This window comes from Aquarana catesbeiana, linkage group LG09 (genome assembly GCF_042186555.1).
Source record: "Aquarana catesbeiana isolate 2022-GZ linkage group LG09, ASM4218655v1, whole genome shotgun sequence".
NCBI classification, from domain to species: domain Eukaryota; kingdom Metazoa; phylum Chordata; class Amphibia; order Anura; family Ranidae; genus Aquarana; species Aquarana catesbeiana.
The window spans coordinates 1,051,231-1,079,163 of record NC_133332.1 but is presented as its reverse complement, the minus strand read 5'-3'; the positions used below and the strand labels follow the sequence as shown (position 1 = coordinate 1,079,163).

The window sequence follows — 27,933 nt, the reverse complement described above, 5'->3', positions numbered from 1 at the left end:
CTAGGCCACGCCTACAATACCGGGAAGGTTTCCTATTGGCTGCGGCGGAGGTGACGTCGGCGGATAACAGGAAGTAGAGTGAGGAGAAGAAACCGGAAGACACCGAAGAAGATCAGAGAGAGGAGATCGGAGAGAGAATGTCCAGTATGGAGAGTATCCTTCACTGTGTATAGAGGGGGGAGGGGATACAATGTATACAGAGGGGGGGAGGGGATACAATGTATACAGAGGGGGGGAGGGGATACAATGTATACAGAGGGGGGGAGGGGATACAATGTATACAGAGGGGGGGAGGGGATACAATGTATACAGAGGGGGGGGGGAGGGGATACAATGTATACAGAGGGGGGGAGGGGATACAATGTATACAGAGGGGGGGGGAGGGGATACAATGTATACAGAGGGGGGGGAGGGGATACAATGTATACAGAGGGGGGGAGGGATACAATGTATACAGAGGGGGGGGAGGGGATACAATGTATACAGAGGGGGGGGAGGGGATACAATGTATACAGAGGGGGGGGAGGGGATACAATGTATACAGAGGGGGGGGAGGGGATACAATGTATACAGAGGGGGGGGAGGGGATACAATGTATACAGAGGGGGGGAGGGGATACAATGTATACAGAGGGGGGGGGGAGGGGATACAATGTATACAGAGGGGGGAGGGGATACAATGTATACAGAGGGGGGGGAGGGGATACAATGTATACAGAGGGGGGGGAGGGGATACATGTATACAGGGGGGGAGGGGATACAATGTATACAGAGGGGGGGAGGGGATACAATGTATACAGAGGGGGGGGAGGGGATACAATGTATACAGAGGGGGGGAGGGGATACAATGTATACAGAGGGGGGGAGGGGATACAATGTATACAGAGGGGGGAGGGATACAATGTATACAGAGGGGGGGGGAGGGGATACAATGTATACAGAGGGGGGGAGGGGATACAATGTATACAGAGGGGGGGGAGGGGATACAATGTATACAGAGGGGGGGGAGGGGATACAATGTATACAGAGGGGGGGAGGGGATACAATGTATACAGAGGGGGGGAGGGGATACAATGTATACAGAGGGGGGAGGGATACAATGTATACAGAGGGGGGGGGAGGGGATACAATGTATACAGAGGGGGGGAGGGGATACAATGTATACAGAGGGGGGGGAGGGGATACAATGTATACAGAGGGGGGGGGGGGATACAATGTATACAGAGGGGGGGAGGGATACAATGTATACAGAGGGGGGGAGGGGATACAATGTATACAGAGGGGGGGGGGGGATACAATGTATACAGAGGGGGGGGGGGGATACAATGTATACAGAGGGGGGGGGGATACAATGTATACAGAGGGGGGGGGGGATACAATGTATACAGAGGGGGGGGAAGGGGATACAATGTATACAGAGGGGGGGGAAGGGGATACAATGTATACAGAGGGGGGGGAAGGGGATACAATGTATACAGAGGGGGGGAAGGGGATACAATGTATACAGAGGGGGGGGGAGGGATACAATGTATACAGAGGGGGGGAGGGGATACAATGTATACAGAGGGGGGGGGGATACAATGTATACAGAGGGGGGGGGGGGATACAATGTATACAGAGGGGGGGGGGATACAATGTATACAGAGGGGGGGGGGGGGGGATTTCAATGTATACAGAGGGGGGGGGGGGATACAATGTATACAGAGGGGGGGGAAGGGGATACAATGTATACAGAGGGGGGGGAAGGGGATACAATGTATACAGAGGGGGGGGAAGGGGATACAATGTATACAGAGGGGGGGGAAGGGGATACAATGTATACAGAGGGGGGGGGAGGGGATACAATGTATACAGAGGGGGGGAGGGGATACAATGTATACAGAGGGGGGGGAGGGGATACAATGTATACAGAGGGGGGAGGGGATACAATGTATACAGAGGGGGGGGAGGGATACAATGTATACAGGGGGGGGAGGGGATACAATGTATACAGAGGGGGGGAGGGATACAATGTATACAGAGGGGGGGGAGGGGATACAATGTATACAGAGGGGGGAGGGGATACAATGTATACAGAGGGGGGGGAGGGGATACAATGTATACAGAGGGGGGGAGGGGATACAATGTATACAGAGGGGGGGAGGGATACAATGTATACAGAGGGGGGGGGAGGGGATACAATGTATACAGAGGGGGGGAGGGGATACAAATGTATACAGAGGGGGGGAGGGGATACAATGTATACAGAGGGGGGGGGGATACAATGTATACAGAGGGGGGGGGGGATACAATGTATACAGAGGGGGGGGGGATACAATGTATACAGAGGGGGGGGGGGGATACAATGTATACAGAGGGGGGGGGGGATACAATGTATACAGAGGGGGGGGAAGGGGATACAATGTATACAGAGGGGGGGGAAGGGGATACAATGTATACAGAGGGGGGGGAAGGGGATACAATGTATACAGAGGGGGGGGAAGGGGATACAATGTATACAGAGGGGGGGGGGAGGGGATACAATGTATACAGAGGGGGGGAGGGGATACAATGTATACAGAGGGGGGGGAGGGGATACAATGTATACAGAGGGGGGGAGGGGATACAATGTATACAGAGGGGGGGGGAGGGGATACAATGTATACAGGGGGGGAGGGATACAATGTATACAGAGGGGGGGAGGGGATACAATGTATACAGAGGGGGGGGGAGGGGATACAATGTATACAGAGGGGGGAGGGGATACAATGTATACAGAGGGGGGGGGAGGGGATACAATGTATACAGAGGGGGGGAGGGGATACAATGTATACAGAGGGGGGGAGGGGATACAATGTATACAGAGGGGGGGGGAGGGGATACAATGTATACAGAGGGGGGGGAGGGGATACAATGTATACAGAGGGGGGGAGGGGATACAATGTATACAGAGGGGGGGGAGGGGATACAATGTATACAGAGTCATGTGATGTAATAATAATTGTACTGATTACATGAAAATTGTTTGTTTATCATTCCGGAATAATCTTCATGTTTGTCTGGTTGGATATCGGATGTTGTGATTGGCTCTGTACTAACGATCTCATTATCTCCGATCACTTAGAAAGCCGCATTATTCATCTGAGTTTCCTTTTGGTGAAGATAAAGAGAAACTTTGTAACATTTTGTACTTTTAGCCTAAAGGATGAACTTCAGTTTCGTAAATGAGGGAAGTTTAATTCCTTAAAGTGACTCCTCCATTTCTGGGATTATTAGAAGTACAAAAAGAGAATCTTCTCCTAATCAGACACTCCATGTGATCATCCCCCTCCCCTCCCCCTCTCCCCTCCCCCTCCCCCTCCCCTCCTCCCCCTCTCCCCCTCCCCCTCCCCCTCCCCCTCCCCCTCCCCCTCCCCTCCCATCCTCCCCCTCCTCCCCCTCCCCTCCCTCCCCCTCCCCTCCCCTCCCCTCCTCCCCCTCCCCTCCTCCCCCTCCCCTCCCCCTCCTCCCCCTCCTCCCCATCCCCCTCCTCCTCCCCATCCCCCATCCCCTCCTCTCCCATCCCCCCCCCTCCCCTCCTCTCCCCTCCTCCCCCTCCCCTCCTCTCCCATCCTCCCCCTCCCCTCCTCTCCCATCCCCCCCGCTCTGTCTGTGTAGAGAGGAGTCCCCGGACTGTCCCCCCCCCCCCCCCCCCCGGCTCTGTCTGTGTAGAGAGGGAGTCCCCGGTCTGTCCCCCCCCTCCCCCCGGCTCTGTCTGTGTAGAGAGGAGTCTCCGGACTGTCCCCCCCCCCCCGGCTCTGTCTGTGTAGAGAGGAGTCTCCGGACTGTCCCCCCCCCCCCGGCTCTGTCTGTGTAGAGAGGAGTCTCCGGACTGTCCCCCCCCCGGCTCTGTCTCTGTAGAGAGGAGTCCCTGGTCTGTCCCCCCCCCCGGCTCTGTCTCTGTAGAGAGAGTCCCCGGACTGTCCCCCCCCCGGCTCTGTCTGTGTAGAGAGGAGTCCCCGGTCTGTCCCCCCCCCCCCCCCGGCTCTGTCTGTGTAGAGAGGAGTCCCCGGACTGTCCCCCCCCCCCCCCCCCGGCTCTGTCTGTGTAGAGAGGAGTCCCCGGTCTGTCCCCCCCCCCCCCCCCGGCTCTGTCTGTGTAGAGAGGAGTCCCGACTGTCCCCCCCCCCCCCCCCCCCCGGCTCTGTCTGTGTAGAGAGGAGTCCCCGGTCTGTCCCCCCCCCCCCCCCCCGGCTCTGTCTGTGTAGAGAGGAGTCCCCGGACTGTCCCCCCCCCCCCCGCTCTGTCTGTGTAGAGAGGAGTCCCGGACTGTCCCCCCCCCCCCCCCGGCTCTGTCTGTGTAGAGAGGAGTCCCCGTCTGTCCCCCCCCCCCCCCGGCTCTGTCTGTGTAGAGAGGAGTCCCCGGACTGTCCCCCCCCCCCAGCTCTGTCTGTGTAGAGAGGAGGTCCCCGGACTGTCCCCCCCCCCCCCCCCCCGGCTCTGTCTCTGTAGAGAGGAGTCCCCGGTCTGTCCCCCCCCCCCCCCCACGGCTCTGTCTGTGTAGAGAGGAGTCCCGGACTGTCCCCCCCCCCCCCCCAGCTCTGTCTGTGTAGAGAGGAGTCCCTGGTCTGTCCCCCCCCCGGCTCTGTCTGTGTAGAGAGGAGTCCCCGGACTGTCCCCCCCCCGGCTCTGTCTGTGTAGAGAGGAGTCCCCGGTCTGTCCCCCCCCCCCCCCCCAGCTCTGTCTGTGTAGAGAGGAGTCCCCGTCCTGTCCCCCCCCCCCCCCAGCTCTGTCTGTGTAGAGAGGAGTCCCCCGGTCTGTCCCCCCCTCCCCCCGGCTCTGTCTCTGTAGAGAGGAGTCCCAGACTGTCCCCCCCCCCCCCCCCCCCCCCCCCCAGCTCTGTCTGTGTAGAGAGGAGTCCCCGGACTGTCCCCCCCCCCCCCCCCACGGCTCTGTCTGTGTAGAGAGGAGTCCCCGGTCTGTCCCCCCCCCCCGGCTCTGTCTGTGTAGAGAGGAGTCCCCGGTCTGTCCCCCCCCTCCCCCGGCTCTGTCTGTGTAGAGAGGAGTCTCCGGACTGTCCCCCCCCCCCCCCCCACGGCTCTGTCTGTGTAGAGAGGAGTCCCCGGTCTGTCCCCCCCCCCCCGGCTCTGTCTGTGTAGAGAGGAGTCCCCGGTCTGGCCCCCCCCCCCCCCCCAGCTCTGTCTGTGTAGAGAGGAGTCCCCCGGTCTGTCCCCCCCCTCCCCCCGGCTCTGTCTCTGTAGAGAGGAGTCCCCGGACTGTCCCCCCCCCCCCCCCGGCTCTGTCTGTGTAGAGAGGAGTCCCCGGACTGTCCCCCCCCTCCCCCCGGCTCTGTCTGTGTAGAGAGGAGTCCCCGGACTGTCCCCCCCCCCCCCCAGCTCTGTCTGTGTAGAGAGGAGTCCCCGGTCTGTCCCCCCCCTCCCCCCGGCTCTGTCTCTGTAGAGAGGAGTCCCCGGTCTGTCCCCCCCCCCCCCCAGCTCTGTCTGTGTAGAGAGGAGTCCCCGGACTGTCCCCCCCCCCCCCCCCAGCTCTGTCTGTGTAGAGAGGAGTCCCTGGTCTGTCCCCCCCGGCTCTGTCTGTGTAGAGAGGAGTCCCCGGACTGTCCCCCCCCGGCTCTGTCTGTGTAGAGAGGAGTCCCCGGACTGTCCCCCCCCCCCCCCCCGGCTTGTACAATACACCCTCCTCAATCTGCATATAGAGTATACATGACTACATGTCACATGACTGATAAGAAGGGGCGGAGCCTGTATATTTCCGCCCCATTATTGACATCTACCAGATTTCGTGCAAATACCGACTGCAGAGTCCTATAGATACACATTCACTATATTCTATAATGGGGGGGGGGGGGGCGCAGGCAATGTCCTGTACCAATCACACACAGCCCCTCTTCTGCAACTCCGCCCCACCCCCCATGGCCGCATTCACTATATCACCCCCCATCCTATATAGCTCTCATCTTTGTCGCTTCCCCCACCCCCCCTCTATAGTCCCTCTCCTTACCTGTACAACCCCTTTCTCCTTTTATTCCCCTTCCTATGGGGCTCCTCTGCTCTATAGGGTCCTCCCCCCTCTTCCTCTGCTCTATAGGGTCCTCCCCCCTCTTCCTCTGCTCTATAGGGTCCTCCCCCCTCTCCTCTGCTCTATAGGGTCCTCCCCCCTCTTCCTCTGCTCTATAGGGTCCTCCCCCCTCTTCCTCTGCTCTATAGGGTCCTCCCCCCTCTTCTCTGCTCTATAGGGTCCTCCCCCTCCCTCTTCCTCTGCTCTATAGGGTCCTCCCCCCTCCCTCTTCCTCTGCTCTATAGGGTCCTCCCCCCTCCCTCTTCCTCTGCTCTATAGAGGTCCTCCCCCCTCCTTCTTCCTCTGCTCTATAGGGTCCTCCCCCCTCCTTCTTCTCTGCTCTATAGGGTCCTCCCCCCTCCTTCTTCCTCTGCTCTATAGGGTCCTCCCCCCTCCTTCTTCTCTGCTCTATAGGGTCCTCCCCCTCCTTCTTCCTCTGCTCTATAGGGTCCTCCCCCCTCCTTCTTCCTCTGCTCTATAGGGTCCTCCCCCTCCTTCTTCCTCTGCTCTATAGGGTCCTCCCCCCTCCTTCTTCCTCTGCTCTATAGGGTCCTCCCCCCTCCTTCTTCCTCTGCTCTATAGGGTCCTCCCCCTCTTCTTCCTCTGCTCTATAGGGTCCTCCCCCCTCTGCTCTATAGGGTCCTCCCCCTCCTCTTCCTCTGCTCTATAGGGTCCTCCCCCTCCTCTTCCTCTGCTCTATAGGGTCCTCCCCCTCCTTCTGCCTCTGCTCTATAGGGTCCACCTCCCTCCTCTGCTCTATAGGGTCCACCTCCCCCTCTGCTCTATAGGGTCCTCCCCCTCCTTCTTCCTCTGCTCTATAGGGTCCTCCTCTTCCTCTGCTCTATAGGGTCCTCCCCCCTCCTCTTCCTCTGCTCTATAGGGTCCTCCCCCCTCCTCTTCCTCTGCTCTATAGGGTCCTCCCCCCTCCTCTTCCTCTGCTCTATAGGGTCCTCCCCCCTCCTCTTCCTCTGCTCTATAGGGTCCTCCCCCCCTTCTCTTCCTCTGCTCTATAGGGTCCTCCCCCCTTCTCTTCCTCTGCTCTATAGGGTCCTCCCCCCTTCTCTTCCTCTGCTCTATAGGGTCCTCCCCCCCCTCCTCTTCCTCTGCTCTATAGGGTCCTCCCCCCCTCCTCTTCCTCTGCTCTATAGGGTCCTCCCCCCCTCCTCTTCCTCTGCTCTATAGGGTCCTCCCCCCCCTCCTCTACAGTCTCTCTTCTCTATAGTCCCCTTGGATGGGGAATGGGGAGGGGCAGGCAGGTGAAGGTTCAGTATAATTGACATATCAGATTTGGCTCTTGTTCAGTAATATGAGAGGAGACATTCTGACCATCACCGTCATGGCAGCCATGTGACGGGCGGTGAAGACAGAACGGTTCCTCCAGAATCTGATCCGGACAGAAATAGTGGGGGAGGGTCAGGTGGATCCGACGTGCCGTGTCTTCTGTCTGTTTATAGATCCCCCCCCCCAGTACCCGTCTATAGATCCCCCCTCCCAGAATCTGTCTATAGATCCCCCCCCCCAGTACCCGTCTATAGATCCCCCCTCCCAAGAATCTGTCTATAGATCCCCCCCTCCCAAGAATCTGTCTATAGATTCCCCCCTCCAAGAATCTGTCTATAGATCTCCCCCCTCCCAAGAATCTGTCTATAGATTCCCCCCCTCCCAAGAATCTGTCTATAGATCTCCCCCCTCCCAAGAATCTGTCTATAGATCTCCCCCCTCCCAGAATCTGTCTATAGATTCCCCCCCTCCCAAGAATCTGTCTATAGATTCCCCCCCAGAACCCATCAGTAGACCCCCCCCCCCCCCCCCCGGTACCCGTCTATAGATCCCCCCCCCCCCCCCCAGAACCTGTCTATAGATTCCCCTCCAAAACCCGTCTACAAGAAGTGACAAATCCCCCCCAATCCTTGTCAGGCTCTTTGGGTCTGGAGTGGATTTTAAGGGGAACCCCCATGTCCAAATGTATTTTATAGATGATGTGGGGTCCCCCTCAAATATATTCCAGACCCTTATCTGAGCATGCAGCTTGGCAGGTCAGGAAAGGGGGGAGGTGAGTGAGCAATATGGGGGGGGGGGGGGGGTTGCTCTGCGCCCCCCCAAAGCGACTTCTCCCCATGATGAGGACAAGGGCCTCTTCCCCCTCAACCCTGGCCGGTGGTTGTGGGGATCTATGGGGGGCTTATCTGGAAGCCTCCGTCTTAATGAGTGCCCCCCCTCGGCAATGAGTGCCCCCCCCTCCCCCCTCGGCAATGAGTGCCCCCCCCTCCCCCTCGGCAATGATTATAGTGAGGGACGTGGATTCTCCCTGGTTTTATTTTTTTATGCCGGTGATTCTTTTCGTTACATTCAGTTGATTGGTTGTTAAAGTGGAGCTCCACCCACAAGGCCTGTCTGCCTCCTGGTTGGGACAGGTACCCACTTCCACTTTCGGGTGAGTTCCCCCAGAAGTTCGCCCCTCCCCCGGCAATCAGAGCGCAGTGTGCTTTGTGCATGCGCAGTAGGGACCACCTGTAAAGCCAGAAGGATTCCCATCCCGGTCCCTTATATGGAGATGGTGGCACCTGATTAGAAAAAATCGCCCCCCATGAAAATTCTGCGGGACCCTGGGGCAGGTGTGGAGGGGGCCGGCTCAGACTCTCTGCTCCCCCTCCCCCTCTCGCTTATTGGAGCGCTGAGCTGTGAAGGGGTGGGGAAGGGGGCCGGCTCAGGCTCCCAGTGGCTCGCTGATAGGCTGATCCAGGTGTCAGTCCAGGCTCTTGATGGATCGATTTCTGAATGTCAATGGAAATTGCAAAAAGTACAGAAACAACTTTCTGAAATGGGTGTCGCCGATGATCAGGGCGGGCCATTGCCGCTGATTTGACACGTCATAACAAACCTGGGCGGAGCCTGGACTGACCTCTGCAGACAGCAAATCAGATCACAGGAGAGCAAAACCAACTTCCCTCAGTGATCCAATCAGCTTCCAGGACACTCCGCGTGACGTCATCACAGATCACAAACAATTCGTAAAGTCGCTCTGTGATTGGAGCCCCAATGTATGGATGAGGAGGAGCCTGCGCCGGATTCCTCGTACCGCTGATGTATGATGGAGGAGGAGCCTGCGCCGGATTCCTCGTACCTCTGATGTATGGATGGAGAGGAGCCTGCGCCGGATTCCTCGTACCTCGGATGGATGGAGGAGGAGCCTGCGCCGGATTCCTCGTACCTCGGATGGATGGATGGAGGAGGAGCCTGCGCCGGATTCCTCGTACCGCTGATGTATGATGAAGGAGGAGCCTGCGCCGGATTCCTCGTACCTCTGATGTATGGATGGAGGAGAGCCTGCGCCGGATTCCTCGTACCTCTGATGTATGGATGGAGGAGGAGCCTGCGCCGGATTCCTCGTACCTCGATGGATGGATGGAGGAGGAGCCTGCGCCGGATTCCTCGTACCTCGGATGGATGGATGGATGGAGGAGGAGCCTGCGCCAGATTCTCGTACCTCTGATGTATGGATGGAGGAGGAGCCTGCGCCGGATTCCTCGTACCTCTGATGTATGGATGGAGGAGGAGCTCTGCGCCGGATTCCTCGTACCTCTGATGTATGGATGGAGGAGGATCAGCGTTCCTATGATTGGTACATTTGTGTCTCCAGGATATTCTGATAATGAGATGAGTGATAGAACGATCGTATTCTATGGGGGAGGGGATCTAATAGGACGAATCTGGCAGTATACACTGTGTGTGATTTCTTATTGTGGGCGGAGTTCTATTTTAGATAAAAATAAACAAACCTGCGGAACTCTCCCGAGGGGGGAGGGGAATCTATAACAGAAGACATGGCGGATGTTATTTCTAAACGTATCAGATCACCCTGACCTCCCCCGCTATTTATATCCTGACACGTCTGGCCGGTGTTATGCGATCGTTCTTACGCTGTCGTCGGGGACAATGGGGGAGATTGAGGATCCATTCACACTTAAAGTCGTATGACAAGTCGCAGCTCATGTGTTGTAATCTAATGGAAGCCGAGGACCGTTCAATGTGACCCGAGGAACCATCCAATGTGACCCGAGGACCGTTCAATGTGACCCGAGGACCCGTCCAATGTGACCCGAGGAACCATCCAATGTGACCCGAGGACCGTTCAGTGTGACCCGAGGAACCATCCAATGTGACCCGAGGACCGTTCAGTGTGACCCGAGAACCATCCAATGTGACCCCGAGGACCGTTCAGTGTGACCCGAGGAACCATCAATGTGACCTGAGGGACCGTTCAGTGTACCCGAGGAACCATCCAGTGTGACCCGAGGAACCATCCAATGTGACCCGAGGACCGTTCAATGTGACCCGAGGAACCATCCAATGTGACCCGAGGACCGTTCAATGTGACCCGAGGGACCGTTCAATGTGACACGAGGACCCATCCAATGTGACCCGAGGACCGTTCAATGTGACCCGAGGACCATCCAATGTGACCCGAGGGACCGTTCAATGTGACCCGAGGACCGTTCAATGTGACCCGAGGACCCGTTCAATGTGACCCGAGGACCCGTCCACTGTGACCCGAGGACCATTCAATGTGACCCGAGGACCCGTCCAATGTGACCCGAGGACCGTTCAATGTGACCCGAGGACCGTTCAATGTGACCCGAGGGACCCGTCCAATGTGACCCGAGGACCCGTCAATGTGACCGAGGACCCGTCCAATGTGACCCGAGGACCCGTCAATGTGACCCGAGGACCGTCAATGTGACCCGAGGACCGTCCAATGTGACCCGAGGACCTGTCCCAATGCCCGAGGACCCGTCCAATACTGTCCAATGTGACCCGAGGACCGTTCAATGTGACCCGAGGACCCGTCCAATACTGTCCAATGTGACCCGAGGACCCGTTCAATGCCATGTGACAACTTGGGGGGGGGGGGGGTTATTTTTTGCTAAACAAACAAAAAACATGAAAAAATTTTTGGGGGGGGAGAAAATTTTCTTGTTTTCATTATAAAATTTAGCAAATAATCTTCATGTTTTCTACTCCATTTCTTTGACAATCCCCAAATCACCCCCCAGTACAAATATCCTCACTCCTCAAATCCCCCTCAGTAAAAAAAAAATACCCCCCAGTATAAATACCCATAACCCCCCCCAAGTCACCCCTTTTTGGAAAGTAGACCATCTGAGGTCTTTGAAGAGACGTGGAAAGTTTTTTTTGAAATTTTGTCATTTTTTGTCACAATTTTTTAGAAAATTAAGAAATTTACTGAAATTTACTTTTTTTTTTTTTTTTTTTTTCTACCACCCCGGTGACCACAGCAATATATTGTTACCATAGTAACCCTGTACTCCTCGGGGGAGGGGATTTTTTACACATTATGATTATCGCAGAGAATTTCCTAATATTGGAGAGTGCAGCCAATCGGCTTTCCTGTCTGAATACACAGATCACGGCTTCCACTGATTGGCTGTGGATGGAATGCTGGTTTTCCAGAGCCGAGTGTCGGATATTCCCGCTGGAAAACCTTCCAGTGGAGTTCAGATTTAAGTTTTATGAATGGAGGGGGAGGGGGAGGGGGATGGGTGTCGTGATTTCTTTACATTTGGGTAGATTGTGTCTCCGGAATATCCTGAGAAGACGGAGCGATCGATAGAACCATCTCTATGGAGGTAATAAAAGATCGATGGGGACGTTCTGTATCTTCTGATGCACATGGTGAGAAGCTCACAGTGTGCGGAGAAATCAGAGGAGCCGATACATCTGAATAAGACTGAAGGGGAGGGGCCGGGACACCTGTGCTCGACTGAAGGGGAGGAGCCGGGACACCTGTGCTCGACTGTAGGGGAGGGGCCGCGACACCTGTGCTCGACTGAAGGGGAGGGGCCGCGACACCTGTGCTCGACTGAAGGGGAGGGGCCGCGACACCTGTGCTCGACTGAAGGGGAGGGGCCGCGACACCTGTGCTCGACTGAAGGGGAGGGGCCGCGACACCTGTGCTCGACTGAAGGGGAGGGGCCGCGACACCTGTGCTCGACTGAAGGGGAGGGGCCGCGACACCTGTGCTCGACTGAAGGGGAGGGGCCGCGACACCTGTGCTCGACTGAAGGGGAGGGGCCGCGACACCTGTGCTCGACTGAAGGGGAGGGGCCGCGACACCTGTGCTCGACTGAAGGGGAGGGGCCGCGACACCTGTGCTCGACTGAAGGGGAGGGGCCGCGACACCTGTGCTCGACTGAAGGGGGGTCTGACTGAACACTCGATGTAGTGATCGGGATCAGTAGGATAGAAATCGGCTCGGGGGAGGGAAATCCGGGTGTCTGATCGATTATTGTGTTCTCTGCTGACTTATCAGTTCCATTGTTCTGGGGTCTCTCTGTGGACTACAGTACCCCTCCCCCTATGTTGTGGAGAAGAGAAAAGGGGAGGGTGTTCTGTAGTCCCGCACAGTAAGTGAGCGTCGTCTCCCCCCCAGGACAGGAAGTGTTATGGCGGGATCCCGGGGTGTCATGTCTGTCCTCAGGATTCCCCCATTCTGTGTCTCCTCAACTCCTCATCCAGAAAACCTCTTCAACCTGAAGTTTGCGGCCAAAGAACTTCACCGGAACGCCAAGAAATGTGAGAAGGAGGAGAAGACCGAGAAAGCCAAAATCAAGAAGGTCAGAGAAACGCCCCGCCCCCCGCACATACTGCCCCGCCCACACACACCTCACCCACATACCCCACCCACACACCACCACAGCCCGCAAACGCACAACCCCCGCCCACACACACGCCCCGCCCACACACACCTCACCCCCCCCCACCCACACACCACCACAGCCCGCAAACACACAACCCCCGCCCACACACACCTCACCCACACAACCCCCGCCCACACCACACGCCCCGCCCACACACACCCCTCGCCCCCCTCCACCCACACACCACCACAGCCCGCCCACACACACCTTGTCTCCCCGCCTCCACACCCACACACCCCCCTGCCCCCCCACACACCCACAACTCTTGCCCACCACACACCCCACAGTCACTGGTATTCTCCATTCCCACAATGCATCACTGTCTGGGGGGAGGGGCAGACACTACACGGCTCAGACATCCCCCACCGGGTTCTGTGTTCTTCACATCCCTCCTCCCTTCCCGACAGCCTGAGAATTATTATTATTATTATTATTAGTATTATTCATAGTCATGTATCGGACACTCTTCTTTCTCTTCTTCTGTGTTTTTTTTTTTTTTTTTAATTTTGTTTCTTTTTCTTTCTTATTAGTATTATTCATAGTCCGGTATCAGACACTTTTTTAATTTTTTCTGATTCCTTTTATTATTTTTCTATATATAATTCTTATTATTATTATTATTATTCATAGTCAGGTGATGCCGAGGATAATGTATGGTAATAATACATCGTTGTCATTTCTGGCGGTCCGCTGCTCTTCCTCAGTTTTGTCGCTCTTCTTCCTCCTCTCTGCAGGCGATTCAGAAGGGGAACACGGAGGTCGCCCGCATACACGCCGAGAACGCCATCCGGCAGAAGAATCAGGGTATAAACTTCCTGCGGATGAGCGCCAGGGTGGACGCGGTAGCAGCGAGAGTGCAGACGGCGGTCACTATGGGCAAGGTGAGCCGGGTGCCCCATGTGTGGTATAAATGGCGGGGTGTTCCCCCGCAGAGAGAGACCCCCTCATGTACTAACACCCTTCTGTTTTATCTTTTATTCTGTCTGATATTAGTACTAATGACGGCCGCAGGAAATATCGATCTCCCTAGAATCTTCACAGCGATCCCTCAAATGTGTTACAAAACCTCGTCTATATATAATGTGTGTGCGACCCCCGTGTGCCGCGCCACTGAGGGGGCGGGGCGTTTCACAGTTTGGTTTTTTTACACTATTATTTTATTTTATTACACGTTTTTGTATTCTAATTTTTTATTTTTTTACACTGCCCCCCCCAGTGGCTAATTACCTGCTAGGATTTATTGGTGCCATTTCACTGGTTTCTCCAAATGCTGAAACTATGAATGCAGCCACAACACAAGGAACCCTGAGCAACCTCTGCATGAATCCTGGATGGTATTGGCTGATCAGAAAGATTATTGGTGTCATACCATTGGTTCTTCCAAGTGGTGTTGACCCTGGAACTGTGCAGGCACCTTCAGATAGGAAGTCAATTAGTCACATCTCAAGGAACCCCCTAGCCACCTCTGGAGGAACCCTGGTTGGAAATGGCTGATCAGAAAGTTTATTGGTGCTATACCACTGCTTCTTCCAAGTGGCTTTGACCCTGGAACTATGAAGGCAGCCACAGCTTAAGGAAGCTCTAGCAACCTCTGGGGGAACCCTAAGGTTCCACGAAACCCTGGTTGGGAATGGTTGATCAGAAAGATTATTGGTGCCATTCCACTGGTTTTTCCAACTTTTCCAAGTGGTGATGTCCCTGGAACTATGAAGGCAGCCACAGGTCCAGAAACCCTTCGCAAACTCTGGAGAAACCCTAAGGTTCCACAGAACCCTGGTTGGGAATGGCTGACCAGAAAGATTATTGGTGCCATTCCACTGGTATTTTCAAAAGGTGTTGACCTCCGGAACTATGTGACAACCTTCAGATGGTAGGTCAGTTAGTTGCAGCTCAAGGAACCTCTGGGGGAACCCTAAGGTACCATGAAACACTGGTTGGGAAAGGTTGATCAGAAAGATTGGTGTGGTGCTACTGGGTTTTCCAAGTGGGGTTGACTCCAAGCTACAGTATGTGGACACCTTCAGATGGGAGGTTAATTAGTCACAGCTTGAGGAACCCTTAGCAACCTCTGGAGGAGCCCTGGTTGAAGATGGCTGTTGTAGAGCTATATCAATCCCTTCTGAATTTTTTTAATCCAGTCCAATGATCTGATAAACGTGTCAGATATTGCCCCCACCCCCACTATTGATATCGGCTCCAGATAAAGGTAAGATTCCTCATGCACTGGAAGACAAGGGCATGGAACTATGACTGGTGGGGTATAGGTTGTAGAAGCCCTAGCCCATGAGCAGCGACACCAGGAAAAAATTCTCTCCCCCCTCCTTCCAGGAAAGTTACTGTTTGCAGTACGAAGTGTGAATGGTGTTTTTGGGGGAACAACTGCATAAGGAATTGGAAAGCTGAGTTAACCAGGCTGGTCTAGGTGGAGATGCGGTTGGACGAGAGCTACAGAGCCCTACGCTAGTATGTAGCCCAAGTGTGCCCGTAGACAACACCCCAACAGAAGGCTTTGGCTACGGCAGCCTGGGGCTGTTATTAGAGAGGCTGCCACAGGACCCTGACTTTGGGAGCGATTTGGAGTGATGTCTGTAAGGGATCTCGGAATACAGAGAACAGATGCTGAATGTCTCAGAAGTTCCCTGGGCACTGGAAGATTTGGAGTTTCTAGCCAATCGGGAATGGGAGCTGGAGATCTCCTACAGACAACTGCTAGATTCTGCTCAGCAGCAGGTCTAGGCTCCCTTTGCCTGGGACTATCAGGAAATACCAGTTGACAACTCTGAAATCCTGGCTAAAGAGTCGGAAATGTGGCAGAGTAACAGTGTGCTTTGCCAACCTGCCCCCACAGTTATGGACGCGGAGGTCTTATGGCGAATGCAGCAAGTGCAGACTGACCTTGACAATCCTGTTTCTGCATGGGATGATCTTGGATAGAGGAATGTGCCTGTTCAGCAGCTGGATGAGGGTACGGGAGATGGAGCAGTCGGCTCATCTCTCCAGCCACAGACCACAAATGTATGGATTTAATTGACCGTTCATCAGAGGATGTTATAGATTATGAGTCACCTGCCAAAGTGTTGGCACTGGGCCCAAGTGCAGCCAACCCCTGCCCTGGAGTTTCAGCAATTCCAGAGACTTGTGATTTAATTGACTTTTCTGCTGAGGAAGAACAACTGAGTGAGCCTCCAGCAAAAGAGCTGCTATCAGGGCAGAACATCACGGAGCTCTGTCCAGAACCAACAGCAGTATCTGTGGAGTTACAAGGAACTTCTCCAGCTGCAGCACTGGCCACCGGACAGAGGGTCCAAGACCTTTGCCCCACACCTGTGGCAGTTTCAGAGGCTCAGGGTGAGAAGGTGGCGATCACTTCCCAGCAGCAGATCAGGATACAGGGGGAGAAGGGAGAGGAGGTGTTCGTCATCCCTCCCCAACAGTTGGCCAGGGGGGAGGAAGCAGTCTTTCCTCCCCAGCAAAGATCCGTGCACCTGGGAAGACAGTACCATAGACATATTGTCCCACCAGGCAGAGGGAATGGAACAGGAAGCAGCCGGCTCACCTCCCCAATGACAGCTACACACAGTTTGGGAGTGGAGGAAGCCAGCCTCCTGCCCCAACAGTTAGCCAGAGCAGAGGATGCGGATTCCCCAGCAGAAGTGCTGGCAACAGAGCAGAGTGCTACCAACCTCTGCCCAGCACCGGCAACAACTGTGGAGTTCCAGGGAGCCGGGGCAGTTGGCCCCTCTCTCCGGTGATAAGCTGATGTAGTGGAGCTGCTACTCCCAGCTGAATCACTGGCAGCAGGGCAGAGAGCCACTGGCCTACAGTGTCTCTACAGCTTCAGGAAACGGGTGATCGGCCCCTCTCCCCAGCAGCAGACCGAGCCCAGGAATGTTAAAAACCACTCAGCTGAAGCGCTGGCAGCTGGACAGAGAGTCAATGACCTCTTCCCCACACCTACTGAGGTCAACTATTCCGTGCAGCCAAGAATGGAGATCATGCGGGAAGACTATGTGAGTTCACTCTGCCCGACTAACACATGTCCAGACCAGGTGGGGGTCTGGGACCTTGTTAGTCGAGTTCTGATGGGGGAGAAATGTGACAGACTCACCCGGGACAGAGGCTTTTGGAGGGGATTGAATGCTGGCCTCTTGCCTACCGACTATGGGCCCTCGTATTTGAGGGAGCTACAAGCATTTAGGAAGATATTCTGTTATCTAATGCAAAAGGACATTATTAAAGGGGCTGTAGACCCTCGTGCATCCTATGCATTAAGGTGAAATAACTTCTGTCAGTCATTGGCCCCATAGCCCCACAATTTTAATTACCTGAGCCCTGGAATTTCCAACAGCGAGGACGCTCTGTCCCTCTGCCCGGGGTTCTTGGCACTTGACTGGATAGATTGATAGCAGCGCAGCCATTGGCTCCTGCTGCTGTCAGTCTAATCCAATGACGCGGGCACTGGGAGTGGGGTCAAGTCTGGCATTCGTGTCTATGGACGCAAATGTTTGACTCTGGAGCGCGCCCGCAAAGTAACCCCCTCGGGAGAGCGCTTCTCCTAGGGGGTTATCTGATGCAGGTAGGAGCCGCGAGAACGGCCTGGGGACCCCAGAAATTGAGGATCGGGGCCACTCTGTAAAAAACAAGCTGCTCAGTGGAGGTAAGTATGACATGTTTGTAAAGCTTTGTTTATTTAAAAAAAGAAATCACTCTTAAGGAGGCCATGATGGTCTCGGCCAGCTTGGGACTCAGTGGACAGATGTATGTGAAAGGAATGTTTGATTAATGAGATCTGGAAAGCCGGGTCTTTCACCCAATAGTTCATTGTCTCATTATCACACCTTTTGTCTCCTAGCAAACTATTGGGGGGATGTGTTTTATACTTATGTGTATTGTAAGTTAGGAGTGAGGAGACGGCAAGTCTACCCTGAAAGGTCATATCTCGGAGTCACCTGTCTGGGTAAATGATTAATTAGGTTTCTGGTTTCAGTTTGTATTGTCAGCCTGCTGTATATATTTGTGTGTCATCTCAAATAAATCAGTTCATGTTCAGCAACCAAACGAGTATTGTCTTGTTTTGTGGTTGGAATATCTGATATCCATATTCAGATATATGAGGAAAGCACTCAAGCGGAGGGTGGGACGTTTCGTTACAGCGGTTTTCTCCCGGTGACAATCATCCGGCGGGTGTGTCGGTGCCCCCGGGCATACAGCTGTATATTCGGTGCGTTTTCTTGTCTTCATTCAATGCAGCTGAAAAGTCCTTCAGTCCATGAACAATGCGGCAAGTCCTGAAATCACCGTGTGATTGGGCTTTGTGTGCGCTGGAAATAATCTTCCCCTCAGGATCACATCAGATACATTTCTGCTACTTCTACAAACACAACAACAGACGGCTGTGTGCTCTCCTATAAAGTGGCAGCTGTTGGGGGTTTATCGGGCTGTTAGGGAAGCTTTATGGCGACGTTTATGGCGGTGCGGACGGTGGAATTATCTATCCCAGCCACACTCTCCCCGTCTTACTGCCGATTGTAAAGTGTTGATTCTCGGAATGTATGTGGATTCCCCGGAGGGATGTGAAGTCTGATGAGATTGTATCGCTTTCTGCAGTAATAGAAGAGGAAGTAAATAAGTAATGTATGATGAGGCCGGATACAGCCCAAGGGGAACCCGGGGAGAAGTCTCCAAGATGGAGGCTGAGAGGACCCGGCATAGATTGGGAATATTAGAGAATGCGACAGACACAACTCAGATCGACTATAAGACACCCTCCATCAGGGGGTCAGAACCTCCTTCCTCCTGCCGGTGACCCCTGATATAAAGATCTATATAGAGGAATCAGGACCTCCTTCCTCCCGCTGGTGATCCCTCTAGTGATAAGAAGATCTATATAGAGGAATCAGGACCTCCTTCCTCCTGCTGGTGACCCCTCTAGTGATATAAAGATCTATATAGAGGAATCAGGACCTCCTTCCTCCTGCTGGTGACCCCTCTAGTGATATAAAGATCTATATAGAGGAATCAGGACCTCCTTCCTCCTGCTGGTGATCCCTCTAGTGATAAGAAGATCTATATAGAGGAATCAGGACCTCCTTCCTCCTGCTGGTGACCCCTCTAGTGATATAAAGATCTATATAGAGGAATCAGGACCTCCTTCCTCCTGCTGGTGACCCCTCTAGTGATATCTATATAGAGGAATCAGGACCTCCTTCCTCCTGCTGGTGACCCCTGATATAAAGATCTATATAGAGGAATCAGGACCTCCTTCCTCCTGCTGGTGATCCCTCTAGTGATATAAAGATCTACATAGAGGAATCAGGACCTCCTTCCTCCTGCTGGTGATCCCTCTAGTGATATAAAGATCTATATAGAGGAATCAGGACCTCCTTCCTCCTGCTGGTGATCCCTCTAGTGATATAAAGATCTATATAGAGGAATCAGGACCTCCTTCCTCCTGCTGGTGATCCCTCTGGTGATATAAAGATCTATATAGAGGAATCAGGACCTCCTTCCTCCTGCTGGTGATCCCTCTAGTGATATAAAGATCTATATAGAGGAATCAGGACCTCCTTCCTCCTGCTGGTGACCCCTCTAGTGATATAAAGATCTATATAGAGGAATCAGGACCTCCTTCCTCCTGCTGGTGACCCCTCTAGTGATATCTATATAGAGGAATCAGGACCTCCTTCCTCCTGCTGGTGACCCCTGATATAAAGATCTATATAGAGCAGTGGTTCTCAACTCCTGTCCCCAGGACCCACTAACAGGCCAGGTTTACAAGATAACTGAAATACATCACAGGTGATGATATTTGCTGCTCAGCGATTGCAGTGTTCTAGTCTGCATCTCCCCAAGGTAATACTTAAAATCTGGCCTGTTGGTGGGTCCTGAGGACTGGAGTTGAGAACCACTGATATAGAGGAATCAGGACCTCCTTCTCCATGCTGGTGACCCCTCTAGTGATATAAAGATCTATATAGAGGAATCAGGACCACCTTCTCCATGCTGGTGACCCCTCTAGTGATATAAAGATCTATATAGAGGAATCAGGACCTCCTTCTCCATGCTGGTGACCCCTCTAGTGATATAAAGATCTATATAGAGGAATCAGGACCTCCTTCTCCATGCTGGTGACCCCTCTAGTGATATAAATCTATATAGAGGAATCAGGACCTCCTTCCTCCTGCTGGTGACCCCTCTAGTGATATAAAGATCTATATAGAGGAATCAGGACCTCCTTCCTCCTGCTGGTGACCCCTCTAGTGATATAAAGATCTATATAGAGGAATCAGGACCTCCTTCCTCCTGCTGGTGATCCCCCTAGTGATATAAAGATCTATATAGAGGAATCAGGACCTCCTTCCTCCTGCTGGTGACCTCTCTAGTGATATAAAGATCTATATAGAGGAATCAGGACCTCCTTCCTCCTGCTGGTGACCTCTCTAGTGATATAAAGATCTATATAGAGGAATCAGGACCTCCTTCCTCCTGCTGGTGATCCCCCTAGTGATATAAAGATCTATATAGAGGAATCAGGACCTCCTTCCTCCTGCTGGTGACCTCTCTAGTGATATAAAGATCTATATAGAGGAATCAGGACCTCCTTCCTCCTGCTGGTGATCCCCCTAGTGATATAAAGATCTATATAGAGGAATCAGGACCTCCTTCCTCCTGCTGGTGACCCCTCTAGTGATATAAAGATCTATATAGAGGAATCAGGACCTCCTTCCTCCTGCTGGTGACCCCTCTAGTGATATAAAGATCTATATAGAGGAATCAGGACCTCCTTCCTCCTGCTGGTGACCTCTCTAGTGATATAAAGATCTATATAGAGGAATCAGGACCTCCTTCCTCCTGCTGGTGATCCCTCTAGTGATATAAAGATCTATATAGAGGAATCAGGACCTCCTTCCTCCTGCTGGTGACCTCTCTAGTGATATAAAGATCTATATAGAGGAATCAGGACCTCCTTCCTCCTGCTGGTGATCCCCCTAGTGATATAAAGATCTATATAGAGGAATCAGGACCTCCTTCCTCCTGCTGGTGATCCCTCTAGTGATATAAAGATCTATATAGAGGAATCAGGACCTCCTTCATTTGTGATTGATCTGCCTTATTTATCTCCTCTCTTCCAGGTCACAAAGTCGATGGCCGGAGTGGTGAAATCGATGGACGCCACATTGAAGAGTATGAACCTGGAGAAGGTGAGTTGGTCAGAGGAAATTCTCTTGTGTTTAAAGATTGTTTTGTATTTCTCTGGAGATCACATCCCGACTTTCCTTCCTCATAGATCTCCGCCTTAATGGACAAATTTGAACATCAGTTTGAGACCCTCGATGTTCAGACCCAACAGATGGAGGACACCATGAGCAACACAACAACACTAACTACCCCACAGGTAAAGTCTAATCTTGTGAGAAGAGCAACTGTCTGTGTGCCTGATCTCTGACTGATCTCTGTATGTAGTTCCTGATCTCTGACTGATCTCTGTATGTAGTTCCTGATCTCTGACTGATCTCTGTATGTAGTTCCTGATCTCTGTATGTAGTTCCTGATCTCTGACTGATCTCTGTATGTAGTTCCTGATCTCTGGATGTAGTTCCTGATCTCTGACTGATCTCTGTATGTAGTTCCTGATCTCTGCCTGATCTCTGTATGTAGTTCCTGATCTCTGGATGTAGTTCCTGATCTCTGACTGATCTCTGGATGTAGTTCCTGATCTCTGTCTGATCTCTGGATGTAGTTTGTGGTGTGGATTCTCTCTCTGTGTAGATATAGAGGAGGAGATCGGTAAGGAACGTTCGTCTTTCTCATTTCAGGGTCAGGTGGACAATCTATTACAGGAGATGGCGGATGAAGCCGGGTGAGTCATTCTTCTGAATAAGAAACCGATCCGTCATTTCCCCTCCCCCACCATCTCTCTGGAGGTCTCCTCTCTATCCCTCCCAGTGTGGGGGGACTGGAAACACTTTGGCTGGATAGGATATAATCTCAGACCCCCCCCATACAGCTCAAAGACCACCAATCCCCCCCCCCTCCCCCCTTCTGTAAGGGGGTCCAATCTCCTCCCCACAACATATATAATGTCCATCCATGCAGGTGCCCCCCTTCATCCCCCTTTACAGCTTCCAGACCCCTCCCCCTATTCTTCTATTAGGGGGTCTCCCTACACACCTCGAATAATGTCCTTCTATACAGGGGCAACATTGAAGACCCACTACAAAATGGGGGCTCCTCTACAGACCCCTCCCCCTACAAAATGGGGGCTCCTCTACAGACCCTTCCCCCTACAGAATGGGGGCTCCTCTACAGACCCTTCCCCCTACAGAATGGGGGCTCCTCTACAGACCCTTCCCCCTACAGAATGGGGGCTCCTCTACAGACCCCTCCCCCTACAGAATGGGGGCTCCTCTACAGACCCCTCCCCCTACAGAATGGGGGCTCCTCTACAGACCCCTCCCCCTACAGAATGGGGGCTCCTCTACAGACCCCTCCCCCTACAGAATGGGGGCTCCTCTACAGACCCCTCCCCCTACAGAATGGGGGCTCCTCTACAGACCCCTCCCCCTACAGAATTGGGGATCCTCTACAGACCCCTCCCCCTATTCTTCCATTAGGGGGTCTCCCTACACACCTCGAATAATGTCCTTCTATACAGGGGCAGCATTGGAGACCCCCTACAGAATCAGCGACTCCTCCCCCTAATCTCCTATAGGGGGGGGGGTGTTCCGCATTGGAGACCCCTACAATGTTCATGTTCAGATTTGTAGATCCTCTCGTGGTGTATAGACAGTGCAGTCTGCATCCTGCTAACTGCTGAGATAAGATCAGTTCTCCTTCTAGAGTTCCCCTTTTTACAATGTGTGTGTATATATATACTGTATAAAAATTGTTATATTGTATAAAATTGTTACAAAGTCTCTGAAATAAGAACTGTCTGTTTATTTTTGGCTGTCAGTGTTCAGTGCAGTTCCTGATCTGATTGGCTGATTGTCACATGTTGTCTCTCTGTGTTTCCAGACTGGACCTGAACATGGAGCTTCCTCAGGGACAGACGGGATCTGTAGGGACCAGCGTAGCATCTACAGAACAGGTGACCCCCCCCCCCCCCCCTTCTTCTTCATCGATAAGGGACGTGACTCCGCCCACCAGACTGGAAATCATCTCCCCCTCAAACATCATCTCCCCCTGTTCATGTATATAGTCAGATGTGCACAGGCACCCCACACACAGGAGTGGTTCGGCGGGGCGGAGGAGGCGGGCGTGGTTCGGCGGGGCGGAGGAGGCGGGCGTGGTTCGGCGGGGCGGAGGAGGCGGGCGTGGTTCGGCGGGGCGGAGGAGGCGGGCGTGGTTCGGCGGGGCGGAGGAGGCGGGCGTGGTTCGGCGGGGCGGAGGAGGCGGGCGTGGTTCGGCGGGGCGGAGGAGGAAGTAGTTCACAGCTCATGGGCAGGGGGCGCACTTTGAACTTTACACCTAAAGACGGGAGCTGGGCGAGGATAACAAACCTGTTCTGCATTTCTAGGTGCCCCCCCACCTCCTTCTTCTAGGTGCCCCCCCACCTCCTTCTAGATGCGCCCCCCCCACCTCCTTCTAGGTGCCCCCCCACCTCCTTCTAGATGTGCCCCCCCACCTCCGTCTTCTAGGTGCGCCCCCCCCCCCACCTCCGTCTTCTAGGTGCGCCCCCCCCCACCTCCGTCTTCTAGGTGCGCCCCCCCACCTCCGTCTTCTAGGTGCGCCCCCCCCCACCTCCGTCTTCTAGGTGGCCCCCCCACCTCCCTCTTCTAGGTGGCCCCCCCCACCTCCGTCTTCTAGGTGCGCCCCCCCCCCACCTCCGTCTTCTAGGTGCGCCCCCCCCCACCTCCGTCTTCTAGGTGCGCCCCCCCCCACCTCCGTCTTCTAGGTGCGCCCCCCCCACCTCCGTCTTCTAGGTGCGCCCCCCCCCCACCTCCGTCTTCTAGGTGGCCCCCCCCACCTCCCTCTTCTAGGTGGCCCCCCCCACCTCCGTCTTCTAGGTGGCGTCCCCCCCACCTCCGTCTTCTAGGTGGCCCCCCCCCACCATCTTCTGCCCCCCCCACCTCCGTCTTCTAGGTGCGCCCCCCCACCACCATCTTCTGCCCCCCCCCCCACCTCCGTCTTCTAGGTGCGCCCCCCCACCACCATCTTCTGCCCCCCACCTCCGTCTTCTAGGTGCGCCCCCCCCCCCCACCTCCGTCTTCTAGGTGCGCCCCCCCACCACCATCTTCTGCCCCCCCCCCCCCCCACCTCCGTCTTCTAGGTCCCCACTCACCAGATAGAGATGATAAATACACCTGTAGACATTAGGATGGTGTCTCCTGTCCAGCAGATATGTAGATAGTTGTGCCTCAGAGAATTGGATATCCTCTCCTTCAGCGTTTATTGTAGGTCCTCCACGCTTTACTCGGTCAGAGGTGATGGAAGTGGTGACGTTTTGGACAAGTGAAGAGAGAAGGGACATATAGTGTAATACTGCAAGGTCTATTAAAAAGGTTTAAAATCATTACACTTACATCAGAAATCTTTAAATGTGCAAAAATTGCCGCCTTGGCATCCAAACAGCCTTCACAGATATCCTTAGCTTGACATGTTTCGACCCTCCCACTGGGCGTCATCAGAAGCCCAGTGGGTGGGGCGCCCTCTGCGGGGACAGGAATATCTTCGGATGCCTCCGAATCCTCGGCGTCTTCAATGACAGATGGACTCCGATCTGTAAAGAGACATTCGGACCCAAAACCACGAGTCCAAAAAACAAGGAACTCCAATGGTGTAGTTATATTATAGAAGGATAAGACTTTAATACTACAAAGACCATCGGTGACGTCCGAAAAGTTACACACATTACCCTTCTAGAATATTATCACATGGTTGGAGTCCCTTCGTTTTTTGTACTCGTGGCTTCGGCTCCGAATGTCTCTTTACAGATCGGAGTCCATCTGTCATTGAAGACGCCGAAGATGTTCCTGTCCCCATAGAGGGTTCAATCTGCTTGTGGGTTCCACTCTCTCCTAAGGGGGTCCACCGGCTCTGATGAGGGTCCCACTTCTAGAGATTATCCTCAGTGAATGATGATGGACATTGGAAGACACAACTCTGGAGGACTTTACTCTTCATCTACACCCCTCCCCCCCCCCCCCCCCCAATACACCAATCCATCGATGTACTTTTCACTGATTGTGCATATGGACCATTTATTATGATTGTTAATCTGTCCCATTACTTTTGGTCCCTTAATAAGTGGGAGGCACAAATACAAACTGTTGTAATTCCTACACCGTTCACCTGATTTGGATGTAAATCCCCTCAAATTAAAGATGAAAGGCTGCAGTTATATCACATCTTGTTCTTTCATTTCAGATCCATTGTGGTGTATAGAGCCAAAAAGATTAGAATTGTGTCCATGTCCCAATATTTATGGACCAGACTGTAGAAGAGGGAGGTGGGGGGGGGGGGGGCACCTAGGAAGAGGGAGGTGGGGTGGGTGGGCAACTGGGAAGATATGTCCCAATATTTATGGACCTGACTAGGTGCCCCTCCCCCCCCCCCCCCCCCCCGTCTCCTTTCTTCTAGGTGCCCCTCCCCCCCCGTCTCCTTTCTTCTAGGTGCCCCCCCCCCGTCTCCTCTCTTCTAGGTGCCCCTCCCCCCCCCACCTCTCCTCTCTTCTAGGTGCCCCCTCCCCCCCCACCTCTCCTCTCTTCTAGGTGCCCCTCTCCCCCCACCTCTCCTCTCTTCTAGGTGCCCCCCCCCCCCCACCTCTCCTCTCTTCTAGGTGCCCCTCTCCCCCCACCTCTCCTCTCTTCTAGGTGCCCTCCTCTTCTCTAAGCCTCCTGAGATATGTGTCATCCCAGCAGGCTCTGGGGCGATCTCCAGCATGTACAGTGGTGTCTCATCAATGGGGCAGATGTAAGAACCCGAACAAATGCCCCCCTGATGATGCACTGACAGCCCTCTGGAATAATCTCATTGTGTATCCCAAGGTGCCTATTCACAGAGTGGCCAGGGGGTGGAGCATCTTTTGGGTCAGGCAGGCTGAACGGGGAAGGGGCAGCTGGCTGAAGAAGACCTGGATGTGGTGCGGGACACTGGATGTCACACCTGAACAGTAGATTGCTGCAGAACAACCCCTGGCTCTGCTGGTCAGGTGATTTAGAATCCTCCATTTATAGTCCCAGCATGGCATGACCCCAGGGTGGGGGAGGGTGTCTTCTGGCCCTCTTCATATAGCAGTCAGCCTGGGTCGGATAGGCTTCTTCTCGTCTGTGCCGTCCTGGAGAATGGCTGAGGATAGTCAGCTGACTGATCTCCTTCAAAGTCCTCGGGGGTGTTGGGGAAGAAGGGGGAGGGGTTTGTGTTTTCCTATTTGGGGGCGGATCTCTCTCCTGTGTGCTGTCATGGAAGATTCCTTATAAATGTATCTTCAGGTCTGTGATTGGATAGAACTGACTTTTTTATTTGGTTTGTTTTGCAGGACGAGCTGTCACAGCGGTTGGCGCGCCTGCGTGATCAGGTGTAGGCGGAGCCTCTTCCCCGAAGTGCATTATCTGCATTCTGCTGTATATATAAATATGGTACATACCGAATGTGTCCTCTTTCTATATTTCCATAAAATAATCCACACAAGACGCTGACCTACTGACGGCTTCATCGGAGACCCCACAGAGCCTGGAGACCTCGCCAGAACATCCGCCATATAGATGAAGACGCAGGAAGGACGGCCCCCGCGGGGTGCCACTGACCATCCCATCAGTCTGTAAATTGATTCTCTCTTCTAGCACTTTAATAGGAAGTCTGATTCTCCTCCTGGATTGGATGGCTATGCACAAAGTCCCGCCTCCTGCAGTCCCCTGGGACAGTGATGATGCTGCCTGTTCTCTTTTCTGGATTGGACAGCTTTGCATATAGTCCCGCCCCTTGCATTCTCCCGGTCATTGATGATATTGTCCATTCTGTTTCCTGAATTGGAGGACATGCACATAGTTCAGCCCCTTACAGTCCCCTGGGTCATTAATTGACACTGTGTGTTCTCTTGGATTGGGCGGCTATGCACATGGTCCTGCCCACGCAGTTCCCCGGGTCATTTATACTATTTGCGAATAGCTGCCCAATCCATGAGCACATAGTCCCACCCCCGTTATTCCCAGGGTGATGGATGATACTGTCCTTTTGCATTGGGCAGCTATGCGCATAGCCCTGCCCACACAGTTCCCCGGGTCATTAATGATGCTTTGTGCTCTCGTGGATTGGGCAGGTATTCGCATAGTCCTGCCCACACAGTTCCCCGGGTCATTGATGTGTGCTCTCTTGGATTGGGCAGGTATGCGTATAGTCCCGCCTACACAGTTCTCCGGATAATTAATGATATTATTTGCACATAGCTGCCCAGTCCATGAGAATGGTCCCGCCCATGCAGTTCCCCGGGTCATTGATGCGTGTTCTCTTAGCTTGGGCAGCTATGCACATAGTCCCGCCCCCGCAGTTCCCAGGGTCATTGATGATGCTGCGTGTTCTCTTGGCTTGGGCAGCTATGCACATAGTCCTGCCCCCGCAGTTCCCAGGGTCATTGATGATACTGACTGTTTTGCTGTGATTTGCAGTGCTCAGACTCGAAGTCATTGCTGCGTGCATTCACTGTGTTTTGATGGCTAAGTTTGTATTTAAAATCCTCTTTTCAGTAACTACAATAAACTAAAGAACAAAGTCTGTGATTATTTCTCATTGGCCGATGATGGAACAGGATTGAATGTACAAAGAAACAGCAAATTCTCTTTAAAGAAAAGCAAAAAAAAAACATGCATAGTATGCTCTAAAAGTCGTACGGAGCGCGGTCGAATTATTATGGAACCTCCATTGAGGATCACAAGATTTATTTTCTCTCAATGCTGAGAATTCCTGATGTGTGCGAGTTTGGTGGTCGGTGATGAAGCTTCAGCGCGTTTCCTACTGACGTCACCTGGAGGACCTCGGACTGTGTCCTCCCCTGTAATCTGTCCTCCGGATCCTCGCTCTGTGTAGAATTGGTGTACATGTAACTCTTCAGACTTTTGGTTGCAGAATTCCATTTCCCAGCGTCTGATCACATCTTGTATATAACCATCCGCCATTCAGTCCCTCTTCCCGCTGATCTGTAATCTATCTCTGCGTTGCTTTTAATAAACTTTGTTTTCTGTG

At 53.6% G+C, this 27,933-nt stretch overlaps 1 protein-coding gene across 1 annotated transcript; it reads left to right on the top strand.

The window, feature by feature from the left end:
- LOC141107361 (charged multivesicular body protein 1b) lies at nucleotides 1-27,933 on the top strand. The gene is made up of 8 exons (XM_073598046.1): nucleotides 1-153; nucleotides 12,572-12,669; nucleotides 13,488-13,634; nucleotides 20,886-20,954; nucleotides 21,041-21,148; nucleotides 21,570-21,613; nucleotides 22,771-22,843; nucleotides 26,234-27,933. Exons 1-8 carry the CDS (start codon nucleotides 138-140, stop codon nucleotides 26,276-26,278), a joined length of 600 nt encoding a protein of 199 aa, XP_073454147.1. The 5' UTR covers nucleotides 1-137; the 3' UTR covers nucleotides 26,279-27,933.